Source organism: Myotis brandtii, unplaced genomic scaffold, assembly GCF_000412655.1.
Source record: "Myotis brandtii unplaced genomic scaffold, ASM41265v1 scaffold197, whole genome shotgun sequence".
Lineage (NCBI taxonomy): Eukaryota > Metazoa > Chordata > Mammalia > Chiroptera > Vespertilionidae > Myotis > Myotis brandtii.
Genome location: NW_005357346.1, coordinates 1636171 through 1650438, shown reverse-complemented (window position 1 = coordinate 1650438; position 14268 = coordinate 1636171). Strand labels below are relative to the sequence as shown.

At 36.5% G+C, this 14268-nt stretch overlaps 1 protein-coding gene across 4 annotated transcripts; it reads left to right on the top strand.

Moving 5' to 3' along the window:
* The first annotated feature begins 6 nt into the window (after positions 1–6).
* On the top strand, positions 7–13189 carry TATDN3 (TatD DNase domain containing 3). Of its 4 annotated transcripts, none has more exons than XM_014538789.1 (10): positions 7–38; positions 1861–1893; positions 3303–3376; positions 3584–3668; positions 5899–5961; positions 6879–6988; positions 7148–7203; positions 8217–8329; positions 11496–11573; positions 13012–13189. In XM_014538789.1, exons 3-10 carry the CDS (start codon positions 3360–3362, stop codon positions 13153–13155), a joined length of 666 nt encoding a protein of 221 aa, XP_014394275.1. In that variant the 5' UTR covers positions 7–38; positions 1861–1893; positions 3303–3359; the 3' UTR covers positions 13156–13189. The 4 variants fall into 4 exon arrangements, with proteins under 4 accessions (XP_014394275.1, XP_014394272.1, XP_014394273.1 ...); XM_014538786.1 differs by lacking the exon at positions 7–38 and adding an exon at positions 766–1044 and having other exon boundaries at positions 11475–11573; XM_014538787.1 differs by lacking the exon at positions 7–38 and adding an exon at positions 767–1044 and having other exon boundaries at positions 11493–11573.
* The last annotated feature ends 1079 nt before the right edge of the window (positions 13190–14268 follow it).

The window sequence follows — 14268 nt, the reverse complement described above, 5'->3', positions numbered from 1 at the left end:
ACTGCCACTGCCACCTTGCCGCCCCGGACTTCGACCGCGTATGTGAGGGCGAGGCCAGGTCGTGGGAGCGGGGAGACCCCGGTCCCCCCGTACTTGTCCGGGCTACCTTTGCTCTCCTTTCTTAGGACGGAGCCCCAGACTCACCCAGGCCGGTCTGTCGCTGCACCGACTTGCTCCTAACTCCCTATTTATTAACCGCAGTCGTACTGATCTTTCTTTCCGATCTGCATAGCCTAAGCCCGGTGTCTCCTCTTCCATTTGCTGTTGCCGGTTACCGGAGTTCTTCCCCCTACCTGCGCTTGGCCCGGCTGGGAATCCACTTTTCCTGACCCCCTGCAAACAGAAAGAATAATACACACACCAGATCAGAGTTACAAAGTGTCTTACCCGCTCTATTGGAAACCAGAGGCTTCTAATGGAGAAGGAAGAGCGGAGTCTATTCAAACAGAAGATGGGTGTAGGGCAGTGATGACCGCTGGCAGGTTGACCTGGCACATTGATGCTACCAAATGCTGGATGGAGCGTGATGGGCTAGAAAGAGAGAGGCATGAAAAAGACCGAAGAGGTTTGCAGGGACAGGTGTGGTCGGTCAGTAAGGAGTTTGGGTTTCATTAAAACAACAATGCGAATCTTGCCTTTTAAAAAAAAAATAGAATGACAAGATCTGATATCCATTTACTAATAAAAAATTTTGCTGATGTGTGGCAAACAGGAAAGCGAGGGTGGAAGCTAGAAAACCAATTTGGAAGCTTCTGCAGTATATAGACAAGAGGTGATGGTGGGTGCAGGGGAGTTTGAGAGAAGCAGATGGATTGAAGGTATATTTTAGAAGTAGGATCTATGTGCTGGGGAATTGGATGTGGAGAAGGAGGGGAAGCGAGGACTTGATGCTGTAGGGAGGACGGTGGTGCTGTTTCCTGAGCTGAGGGAAGGCCGAAGGAAGAGGTTTGTTGGGGAGAACACAGAGTTGGCATTTGTTGGAGCCTAAGATCCATCCAAGTGGAGATGTCATATTGTCATTCTTTTTTTTTTTTTCAAAAAAAGGTTTGTTTGTTTTTTACATTTTTCTTTATAGTCATTCTTAAATGTGAATCTGGGGTTTTGGAAAGAATTATAGGCTGAAGATAACAACCAGGGACTCATTAGCATAGTAATGAATGACACTTAAACCCGTGGGTAAGATCACTTCAGGTGAGTACAGAGAGAGGAGCATAGGGTCCTGAAGTCAGAGGAGAAAGAGCCAGTCAAGAAGACTGAAAAGTAGCAGCCAATAAAAGAGTGGTGTTTGCAGGTGAGCAGTGTTGCAGAAGCCAAGCATGGAAAATATTTCAGGAAGGGAGGGGTGGATATCTGAGGAGCTCCTAAATCCGGGCTCCTCAAACTACGGCCCACGGGCCACATGCAAATACAAATATTGTATTTGTTCCCGTTTTGTTTTTTTACTTCAAAATAAGATATGTGCAGTGTGCATAGGAATTTGTTCATAGTTTTTTTTTAAACTATAGTCCGGCCCTCCAACGGTCTGAGGGACAGTGAACTGGCCCCCTGTTTAAAAAGTTTGAGGACCCCTGTCCTAAATGCTGCTGAGGGGTAAGTAAGAGACAGGGAAGTGCCCTCCACAGTTGACAGTAACAGTTTCTGTCTCAGTGGAGTGGAAACAGATGCCAAATGTTACTAAGAGAAAGAAAGAGGAAATGAAAGGTGGGTCAGTCAGTGTAGGTTCTTCACATTCTACCACACTGTTACTTGCCATCGTTGTCATTCTTTACGGTGCCTCAACTACTAGTACAGTGATATACACAGCCAAAGAGCAGCTACTTACTCATCTAAAATAATTGTGATAACTTGTGCTTATTTTAGGATCTGGATGATGTGTTGGAGAAAGCCAAGAAAGTAAGTCAATATCTATAATTGCCCCTTTTTGGTTTTTGTTTTAGATATGCTATATTAATGCTTCAGTAAGAATAAGTTGCATTTATTAAGTGTTTACTGTGTGACAAGTACTGACCTAAGCCCTTTCTGTACATTATTTCATTTAATGTTTCACAACCACCTTCTGAGGAACCTTCTATTTTTTAGGCAGCTATTGCCCATTTTGTAGATGAGGAAACTAAGGCCTAGAGACTAACTTGTCCAAAAACATACCGCTAGTAAAATGATACAGACAAGATAGTCTGAATCGAAACATTGCTGGACTCCATTCATTGTCTTCACTAGCTGAGTTTAGACAGACCCCCAAAAGCTAGTAACCTTTGAAGTCCTAGCAAAGGTCAGAACTGTGCACCACCCAGTTAATCTAGGAACCACCCAGTTAATTTAGGTAATAATAGTTGAAGCATCATCCCCACCTTAGTTCACTTAATTCCTTAGATACTTATGTAGATCCTTGTTGACTATTGTTGATCAGATACTCTGCCTATTCCTGGAAATCATCTACTGATGAGCTAATCAGATACTTTGTCTATTCCTGGAAATTGTCTGCTGATCTGTGTGTCATTGAAACCTCCTTACCCTAAGGGCTACTCCAGATCAATAAAAGATTGGAGCAGCCTGAGCATGGGTGGAAGTCCTTCGGGACTTGCCCGCCTGGTCCTCCAATATTGCAAAATTATCTCGTGTCATTTTTCTCTCATTTGTTGTGCGGCTCCTCTTTCAGATACCGAACCCTACTCCACGCAGAATGTGGAGGGAGTGTTACTCGACAAAACATGTTCCCCCAGCCATCATACTTACCAGCAATATGGAACAGATTATCCGTCTGTTGGTTCTAAAATTAACATTACCCTGGGGATTTTGGAGAAATGATAAAAGTTTTGGGAACCATTTTGATTTGTTTGAGAAAAATTATTAATTTTTGGAAGTGCTTATGAAATTCATTATCACTAGCATTTCATGGTCTTCCCCCAAAGTATTAGTTTAGAAGCAGCTGCCAGTATATTTTTATATTCAAGCACCTTTCACTATGACATTAATTAGGAGTGTAGGCTTTGGAGTTACACAGGCCTAATGATCTTGGGCAAATTATTTCACTCCATCCAGAATTCTGTCTCCTGATCTATACAATGGATTATAGCAATGCCACCTCATAAGGTTGTATAGATTAAACTGAGGTAATATTTTTTTTTCACTGAACACAGTGCCCGAAACATAATAAGTATTCAGTGATAGCCATTATGATTATACTGACGGAGTATGGATGAGCAAGAATAACTAAAAGCACAGAAAATTTTATAATTCTGTTTAATTATATTGGATTATTGCTCAAAACTCTAGCTAGTCTATTCTGTTCTTTTTTGTTTCAGGCCAATGTTACGGCTCTTGTGGTGGTCGCTGAACATTCAGGAGAATTTGAAAAGATTATGCAGCTTTCAGAAAGGTGCGACTTCTCATTAAGAACTTAAAGAGTTGCTAATAAGGATGCAGTTATGATGTCATGTTCATGATATCAAAGATTATCCATTTTTAAAGAGAAAGAGAAGGAAAATATTAACATAGCCCTAAAAAAATATTTCCTACTTATTCTTTAGAGTAACATTGTCTGCTAGTCTAATATTCGGCTTCTCAATTCATTCTACACTGTTAGGTATAACAGGTTTGTCCTGCCATGCTTGGGTGTTCATCCAGTTCAAGGACTTTCACCAGAAGAACAAAGAAGTGTCACATTAAAGGTAACAGTAACAGTCAGATAAAACAAGAACCATGGAACATGATAATACCTTTGACTCAGTCCTTTACTTTCTGATTTATAGTGTAAGACAATAATCTAAAAGAAGGCAATGCTACCTTCTTTCCCAGAGATGTTTGTTGCAGAATTACCTGTAATAGAGAAAAAGGGGGAATAGCTTAAGGGTTCAGAAATAAAGGAATAATTAGTTCGCTTGTAGAGTAGTAAATATAATGCATTTATTAAAAATGAAGACTATAAGCCCTAACTGGTTTGGCTCAGTGGATAGAGCGTCAGCCTGTGGACTCAAGGGTCCCAGGTTCGATTCCGGTCAAGGGCATGTACCTTGGTTGGGGGCACATAGCCAGTAGGGGGTGTGCAGGAAGCAGCTGATTGATGTTTCTCTCTCACCGATGTTTCTAACTCTCTATCCCTCTCCCTTCCTCTCTGTAAAAAATCAATAAAATATATTTTTTTTTAAAAATGAAGACTATAAAATTTATGTAGTAACATGGAAAATGTTTGCAGTATAATATAGGGAGAAAAGCAGGATACAGACGGTTTATTCACAATGAGTGGCATCATATAAAAATATATCCTATAAGGAAAAGACTGTAAAGAAAAACAGAAATGATAGTAGTTGTGACAATCTTGTAGAATTACATGTGATTTGTTTTTACTTTTTTTATCACATTGTTATATTGATTTGGCAGAAAGGTGATAAAGTATCCAGAGAAAGAAAGATACCAATTCATAGATGTAGTACTGTGAGGGAACAGATGAGCTGAAGTACACAGTATCTTTGAACGTTGAACCATCCCTATAGGAGTGATCTTGATCTACTAAACTGCATGGCTTTCATACCCTCTCTAAAAAAGATCCTACCCATGAGATATCACTGACTCACCATAGCCTTGACTCCTGACTCAGCACTGGGGAGATGCACAGTTTCTTGAGCGCTTTATTACATATTGGGATCAACAGCCCCATTTTGAAAAAGTGAAGACTTTGTGTTATCTATGAATAAATTAAGAGATGAGGTCCATTCTTTCGTAATAACGAATCTGTATCCCTACATTTAAATACCCTAAGTAGCTCTACTTATTTTGCAACAAAATTACATTGAATTCAACTTCATGTAAAAATAAATACTTATTCTGTAACTCTCCTGAGTTGTTGATGTGATAAAATTTCCCCAGAGAGTTACAATTCCGAAAATGTTGGGGATCATAGCAGGATGGCATTTGTTTCATTTATGTAGAGATTTATAGCTATAGGCATTCATTTCGTTAGTCAACCAAGTGTGTACTGAGCTCCTACTGCATTCCAAGCACTTTAGAGTAATATCCCTCTCATGAAAGTAGGTTCTAGATGGAGGCAGACAATCAACAATTAGATACATGAACAGGAAAACTTTTGGTAGCACTAAGTGCTTTAAAGACAATAAAATAAGATTATGTGATAGGGATTGTGGATGCTAGTTTTTAGATTGTGTAGTCAAGGAAGGCCTGTCTGAGGCGGTGACATTTGAACTGCAACCTAAATTATCCTCAGAGGTACCTTGCAACTCACATATCTTAAAAGAAGCAAATTTTCTACATATTTGCCTTTCCCTTGTCTGACAAGGGAAACCTCAGAGGGCAAATTCTCTAAGTGTAATAATAATAGTATGGAAACTAATGGTACACAGTTACTTCAATGATTACAGACAAGCACATATATGATACTTAGTGTTTATATTGTTGAACCTGTAGAACAAAAATAGGCTAAACAGGATTATCAAGACAAAAGAAATCAGTGCAAAGAGTACAAAGAGTGTATGGGATTATCACTATGACAAACTCACAAACCAATGTTACCCTAAAAGGAGAACATAACATAATGTACTCCCCAAACCTCACTTACAAAGGTGGCTTTCTTCTCTCTTGTTCAGCTATTCCAGGAAATCAAATCAGTCCTTCTATATGCTAGGAAATGCCTCCTAAACAGAAGAAAGTGTTTAAGTGTGAATCTTTATAAACAGTTTCATTCCCGTGACCTGAATAGGTATGGGATACTATCCAGATAGAAGTACTCACCGTTCTAGAATTACTATTCCTAGTTCCTCAACTGGTTAAAGGAATAGAATATGTGTAAAGAACCAATACAGCATAGTGCCTGGCATTTAATAGGTATTTATAAAATATCAGTTTCCTTCTCCGTCTGTTTTAACAAATTACTTTGTTTTCTCCCAGGATTTGGATGTAGCTTTGCCCATTATCGAGAATTATAAGGATCGATTATTGGCAATTGGAGAGGTAAACACCCATTAACTGATCAAATGACTTCTGATTCAGACTTTCATGTGATATAGGAAAAGAATCTTTAATTCAATATTGGTGATTATAACTAACTTGGATAATTATGTTCACCCTATCCAGCTGAATAATAACTCATCAATACTTCCTCAATAAGCAAAAGAGCTTGGGGATGAAACAATAGAAAGCCTCATCATAGGCTTATGTTAATACTTTATTATCATTTCTATATACTATGCTCTTTTTTTGCTTAAATATGGGTCATCTCTCTAGTTAGTTAAAGTAGTATATACAAAGCATACTTTAAAGAGGCTAGAGTGTAGTCAACATTTTTATTAAATAATTTACAGTTGTAAAACATTTTTATCACTTGGTAATAAATTCCACTTCTAATTAAAAATAAAGATAAGAGATAAGAATAACAGTTAAATTCAGAATATAGATTATAACAATGAATGCCAAAATATATCAAGGAAAGCAGTCATTTATAATCTTTCCTGTTCGCTGTGATGACCACATGTAGCTATTGAGCACTTGAAATGTGACTGGTCCAGATTGAGATGTGCTCTAAGTATAAAACACACAGAGGATTTCAAAGTCTTAGCACCCCAAAGAAAGAATGTAAAATAACTCAATAATTTTTATATTGATCATGTGTTGAAATAATGCATTACTGTATAGTAATAATGATAATGTTTGGGAGTATACTGGATTAAATAAAGTATATTATTAAAATTAATTTCACCCATTTCTTGTTAGTGTTTTTAATGTGGCTAACTAGAAAATGTGAAATTATATATGTGGCTTGCACATATGGCTCCCATTATCTTTCTCTTGGATAGTACTGCTCCATAATATGCCTTTTGGGGTTCATTAAACCATGAAAAATGTAATTCTATTTGACTTCTCTGTTATAGGTGGGACTGGATTTCTCCCCCAGATTTGCTGGCACTGATGCACAAAAGGAAGCGCAAAGACAAGTCCTAATCAGACAGGTCCAGTTAGCCAAAAGACTAAATTTGCCTTTGTAGGTTAATTAACCATCTTCCGATATTAAATGCTATAGAGCAAATTAAAATGATTCTTTTGAAATGGAGCTCTATATTTCTTTTTCTCTTAATTACTTTAATAGAACAAAATAATGTCACATTAAATACTTAAAAGGAATTTTTTTGTTGTTAAACAGAAATGTTCACTCACGTTCAGCTGGAAGACCCACCATCAGCCTCTTAAATGAGCAAGGTATTTACATCCTGAGACAAATGTGCCTAATGTTTATGTTTGGTATTCCAGTCCATCTTCTCATAGAACAGGCCATGTTTTAATATGATTTCTTAAACGAAAGGAAATAGGGGAAGGGGGAAAGAGGAAGGGAGAAAGGGGAAGTCAACTAAAGTGGTTTTACAAGTCAGTCTACTTTTTACAAGGTTTTCAGTGTGATTGTGATATTTATAATCATTTGCCAGGGTAAAACAAATGAAAAATTGGATTAAGTAATTTATAACCCTAAAATTAAAATGTATCTTATAGCATTACTTTTCAAACTTTTTGAAGTGATACTAATATACACACATATATACTTTTTTTGGTATTAAAAGTATGTGTATACACTGGTCAGTCTTGACCCACTAGATGGCTTTCATAACTCACTTGTGGTTATAACCCACTAATGGTCATACTTGCCATTCGAAAAACAGTATCAAATAGTGAAGTAAATGTACTTGCCTACATCTAGAAAGCATGGTATTTCCCAGTAATGAGTGCTGAACCCTTTGGGATCACTGAGAGCATGATTTTTACGCAGGCTGAGCAGCCATTCTTTAAGAACCGGAGGCGATTTTATGAAGCTAATGCTGATTAGTCAATTTGTGACTCATTTAGCTCCCCATTTCCTCTTCCACTAGCATTCTCACTGAGGACTATTTGACTGCTTAAAAACCTCCTATTAGGAACAATAATTTGACAGTTCCCAAACTTCTGGAAAATGTTTAATGGTATAGGAAGATTAAATAATTGTTTAAAATTTTATATTTCAATTGTATTTAATAATTTTATTCTGAAAGTTAAGAATTGTTAGTATATTTCTATTCTACTGTTTGAACACTATATATTTATCCCTCCTTTAGAAGTCATAGAACCTCATATTTATATCACAGTGACCAAATTTCTGATCTTTGCTGTTCAATTTGATTAATGGAAAAACCGCTCATTGAGGACATAAATTGAAATTCTGATCTATCTTTTATTTTTGAGAGGTGCTGACAAAGTGCTGCTCCATGCATTTGACGGTCGGCCATCCGTAGCCATGGAAGGAGTAAAAGCTGGGTACTTCTTCTCGATCCCTCCTTCTATCATAAGGAGTGGACAGGTAAATTCTTTCATTAAACTTCCACCTATACTTTGTGAAATACACTTTAAAATAAAAGCTTCTATATTTTATATGTAATATATATTTATATATAACACTTGTGATATTATTCTAGTTATATTACAAAAATCAATCTTAGGTCCCTACCTTATGTCAATATCATATTATCATGATTACATTAGATTTATAAGTTTTGAAATCAGATATTATGAGAATTCCAATTATTTCTTTATTTTCAAGATCATTTTGGCTATTCTAAGTCCCTTGCCTTTCTATCTACATTAGAATCAGCTTGATTTCTTAAAAAAAAAACTGGCTGGGATTTTTATTGGAATTACATTAAATCTATAGATCAATTTGGGAATAATTGATATGAACACACCATACCTCTTTATTTAGATCTTTGATTTCTCTCATCAATGTTTTATAATTTTCAACATACAAATCCTGCACATATTTTGTTATATTTACCTCTAAGTATTTCATATTTTTCATTCTATTTTAAATGATACTGGTTTTAAAATTTTAGTTATCAATTATTCATTGCTAGTATATAGAAATACAGTTGATTTTTTAAAAATATATTTTATTGATTTTTTACAGAGAGGAAGGGAGAGAGACAGAGAGTTAGAAACATCGATGAGAGAGAAACATCGATCAGTTGCCTCCTGCACACCCCCCACCAGGGATGTGCCTGCAACCCAGGTACATGCCCTTGACCAGAATCGAACCTGGGACCTTTCAGTCCGCAGGCCGATGCTCTATCCACTGAGCCAAACCGGTTTCGGCTACAGTTGATTTTTATATATTAAACTTTTATCAAGTGATCTTACTGATATTCATTAGTGCTAGTAGTGTTTTGTAGATTTTTCAGGATTTTTTTGTAGATAATCATGTCATCTTTGAATAAAGATATTTACTTTTCCCCTTCCAATATTTGTGCCCTTTATTTCTTTTTCTTGCCTTATTTCACTGGATACAGCTAGTAGAATGTTGAATAGAAATAGTAAAAGCAGAAACCCTTGCCTTTTTCCTGATCATGGAAAAACATTCATTCCTTTACCATTAAGTGTACTATGAGCTAGTTTTCTTTTAGGGTTTAAGGAAGTTCCTTCTGTTTTTAGTCTGCTGAGTGTTTTTATCAAAAATGGATGTTGGATTCCGTCAAATACTTTTTTGACAATATATTATCCTTTTTATAGTTTCTTAGGTAGAACCTTAGATTATTTGAAACCTTCCTTGTTTTCTAATAAAGATATTTAATGCAATAGTTGCATTAGCACTAACCACATATAGTTACAATCCACAAATATTAATTTGATTGTTATAATGAGGCTCTGTTTCTTCTAGTATAAGTATTGATATGGTCATAGGTTTATTTGTGATCTTTGCTGTATTTTCACTTTCTTTCAGTTCATAACGTTTTCTAATTTACCTTGAGACTTCCTCTTTGACCATAGTGACTATTTAAAAATGTATTGTTAATTTCCAAATACTTAGGAATTTTCCTGATATCTTTCCATTTCTGATACCTACTTTAATTTGACTATGTTCAGGAGACATTCATTGTATGATTTTACCTCTTTTAAATTGATTGAGGTTTGTTTAATGGCCCAGAATATGATCTATCTTGGTGAAGAGAACATACACACTTGAAAAGAATGTGCATTCTGCTATTATAAGATGGAGTGTTCTACACATGTCACTTTATAGTCCAAGATTATTTTTATTTTTCCTACTTTTAGCATTTGTGGAAAACTTCTTATTTAGTAGTAACCTTTAGCTGTGGCATGTTTCTTTTTCAAAACTAAAATACATTTAAAGATAATATTTGTACATTATAGAAAATTGAATCAATTCAGAAAAGAACAAATTTTAAATTAATCCAGATTCTACAATTCAGAAACAATCATTGTTAACATTAATTCAGATAAAATAAGAAGATAATCTTACTCTTTTTGTTTTGAGTTAGCTTCATGGGTATCTAATTGTATCAATAAATATGGACCTATCTCATCTTTAAAATGATAGTATGGCCGTAACCGGTTTGGCTCTGTGGATAGAGCGTCGGCCTGCGGACTGAAAGGTCCCAGGTTCGATTCCGGTCAAGGGCATGTACCTTGGTTGCGGGCACATCCCCAGTAGGGACTGTGCAGGAGGCAGCTGATTGATGTTTCTCTCTCATCGATGTTTCTACCTCTATCCCTCTCCCTTCCTCTCTGTAAAAAAATCAATAAAATATATTTTTAAAAAAATAAAAATAAATAAATAAAATGATAGTATGATATTTCATAATGTGGATGTACCGTAATTTATTTAAGCATTACTTTAAGTAAAGGTTAGACTGTTTCTAATTTTTCACTGTTATAAACAGTGCCTGAGTGAATACCTTTGTACATCTTACATATGCACACTTGTGCAGTTTTCCCTCTAAATGGAATCACTGAGGAAAGGGTGTACATTTTAAAATTTGATTAAACTGTTACGTTTTCTTTAAAAAGTTTATGCTAGTTTAACTTTTATCTACCAGCAGTGCATGAGCATACCTATTTCTGTGCCTCTGAAATTTTAATCTTCAAACAATTCATTCTAATAATATTCCACTCTGCATCATGTGTCTCCCTGCCATTTTTAACTTTAACAGTGCAGTGGCAGCAAAAGAATTACGTTCTTGGTATAAAAGTCATTGGGTTAATTGCAATCCTTATAATCCAGACAGAAAATTAAAAAGAAGAAAACAAAACCATCCGCCACCTAATCTAAAAGGTGCATATGAACTTTGGATTTATAAACAGAAAGCCCGAGTGGCTTAAAGTGAACAGTAGGAAGAAGCACCGAGTGTGGTGGAGAAGCAACAGAAGTCTGTTCCTGAGCTCTCTCAGTGGGATGGTGATGTCCGGTGTCTGACTCCCTTGCTGGGTGTGCTATTGGTTACTACTCCCTGGGTCCCTGGAGTCTCTGGATAATTTTTGGCAATGAATGTTGCTATTTAAACCTGTTAGTAATAGAATGAGAACGTAGTGAGCATGTATCAATTGAATATTGAAGCATGAATTTTAAGCTCTTGCAGAGTAGAATGCATTGGCATGTGGGTTTAATGTTCTTTTTAAAAAAATTCTTTATTACTCTTTTTTAAACTTACTAGCTTTTTCTTTTCTCTAAGAAGCAGAAACTTGTGAAACAGTTGCCTTTAACCTCCATTTGCTTGGAAACAGATTCACCTGCACTAGGACCAGAAAAACAGGTAAGTCATTTTCTGTTTTCCACATGATTGAGATCAAGTATGTAAAACTCGCAGCCTCGTTATGCCTGGGGCACACCAGCCGCAAATTTGATATGCTTGATTTAGATTGTGTCTTTCATTTGAGCTAATTTTGATTTGTCTGTGTTTCTCATCACAGTGTAAGTACAATGGAATCCTATTTTAACACTAGGTTGAGAGGTTATATCAACTTAATTTCAGGTCTTTTCTAAATATAATTGTTATGCCCCACAGAATAATATTTGATATGGACCATGTCCTCGTCTATGTGGTAATGAAAGCCAGACCAGTATAGCAAAAAGTTCAATGTCAAGAGTCAGAAAGACCTAGATTCAAATCCTGTCTCTGCTACGCACTAGCTGTTTGACTTTGAGCAAGTTACTAATGTCTCTGAAATGTTCTTCACTTATAAAATGTAAGCAAAATAGTAAATACTTTGAAGTACTATAGTGAGAATTAAATGGAGTAATGTATCTAGCAGTATCTGGTATATAGTAAGATGCTCAATAAATGCTTATTTTTCTCCTTTTAATTAGATTGTTATAATGAGGCCCTATTTCTTCTAGTACAAGTATAATAAGTGTATAATATTCCAGTATGTGAATCTACCATAGTATATTTAACTTGATATTGTGATTTGGGTTGTTTTCAACACAATTATATCTGATGAATGTTATCAGGTTATTTTTCTTAAACTTAATAGATATTTTATTCCTCTCAATGTTATCATCCTAAGTAGATAATAACAATAATACATTTCATCAAATCTAAATGTACAATCTAAATGATTGTAGATGCACCACTGTTTTGTGAACATTAGAATGAAAAAGAAAAACACTGCCAGTTATACAATGACATATCATTGAATCCAAGTAAAATATGTATCAATTTCAGAGATGTTAAAATAGGAGGGAAATACATCTTAGACTCAGTGAAATACCAGTACATATCTGTTTAGCCTTCCAAATATGTACTGGTACTTCTTGAATGTGTACGGTGACATTTCTTGAATCAAACTGTAATGTATGTAGCCTGTGAGGTGAAGGGGCCAAGCAGCAGAGCAGTGACCTTTACAATCACTCAGTTAAGCAATAAACCAAAGGACAGCTAACCCATCAGTCATGCAGGTTGCCAAGTGTCCACTGTTTGCAGACTGCTAGATGCTGGGACCTCAGTTGTTAATACCCCACAGCTCTTTTCAAGAGCAACATAGACTTACAGTCAGTGTGTAGTTATAGCTTCTAAGCTGAAGTTCAAGACTTTCTCCCCTTATTGCCTCCCACCATCCCCCACCCCCATTAAAAAAAGAACTCATCGGCTGTGCTTACCAACTCATTTTCTTCTATTTTATCTACAGTCTTCGAGGATTGCTTCTTTTGACAATCATGTTTGATTTAGTGTCTGCTTTGTTCTCTTTCAGGTACGGAATGAACCCCAAAACATTACCATCTCAGCAGAATATATTGCCCAGGTGAAAGGAATCTCAGTGGAAGAAGTGATGGAAGTGACAACACAGAATGCATTGAAATTGTTCCCCAAGCTCCAGCACCTGCTCCAGAAATAACTTCAAAGCCAAATGAACTGAAGGGGGCATTTGAGAAAAAGAAATGTTCTGGCCCTAGCTGGTTTGGCTCAGTGGCTAGGCAGTGATGACGAACCTATGACACGCAAACTCATTTTTTTGGTTGATTTTTCTTTGTTAAATGGCATTTAAATATATAAAATAAATATCAAAAATATAAGTCTTTGTTTTACTATGGTTACAAATATCAAAAAATTTCTATATGTGACACGGCACCAGAGTTAAGTTAGGGTTTTTCAAAATGCTGACACGCCGAGCTCAAGAGGTTTGCCATCACTGGGCTAGAGCGTCAGCCTGCGTACTGAAGGGTCCCGGATTCAATTCTGATCAAGGGCTTATGCATGGGTTGCAGGCTTGATTCCCAGTAGGGGGCATGCAGGAGGCAGCCAATCAATGGTTCTTTCTCATCATTGATGATTCTATCACTCTCTCCCTCTCCCTTCCTCTCTGAAATCAATCGTACTGAAGGGTCCTGGATTCAATTCTGATCAAGGGCTTATGCATGGGTTGCAGGCTTGATTCCCAGTAGGGGGCATGCAGGAGGCAGCCAATCAATGGTTCTTTCTCATCATTGATGATTCTATCACTCTCCCTCTCCCTTCCTCTCTGAAATCAATAAAATATATTTTTTTTAAAAAAGAAATGTTCTGATTAATAATCTGAACTGAAGAAACCATTATATAGGGATAAAAAGATTATAATTTTAGAGAAATATTTGTCATTTGTTGTTGTTAATCCTCACCCGAGGATATTTTTCCATTGATTTTTAGAGAGAGTGGAAGGGAGAGGGAGAGACAGAAACATCGATGTGAGAGAGACACATTGATTGGTTGCCTCCTGCATGCTTTCCAGCCAGGGCTAGGGATCAAGCCTGCAACCGTGCGTGCATGCCCTTGACCAGAATCAAACCTGGACCCTTCAGTCCACGAGCCGACCCTATATCCACTGAGCCAAACCAGTCAGAGTGAGAAATATTTGTCTCAAATAAAACTGAGCTTGGATCCTGAAACCTTGAGTTCTAATTCTACCTTGCACTGCTTTTCAATTAATGGACTCCTAGCAGGAGGTTGGGAGACACTGCTGCTTCTTACCTTG

Excerpts from the sequence above, each read along its gene's own strand:
- TATDN3 (XM_014538786.1), top strand. The coding sequence starts at position 1,006 with ATGTCATATTGTCATTCTTTTTTTTTTTTTCAAAAAAAG. Across the intron at positions 8,330-11,474 it reads CTATCATAAGGAGTGGACAG|CTTTTTCTTTTCTCTAAGAA; the intron begins GTAAATTCTTTC and ends TAAACTTACTAG. Across the intron at positions 11,574-13,011 it reads CACTAGGACCAGAAAAACAG|GTACGGAATGAACCCCAAAA; the intron begins GTAAGTCATTTT and ends GTTCTCTTTCAG.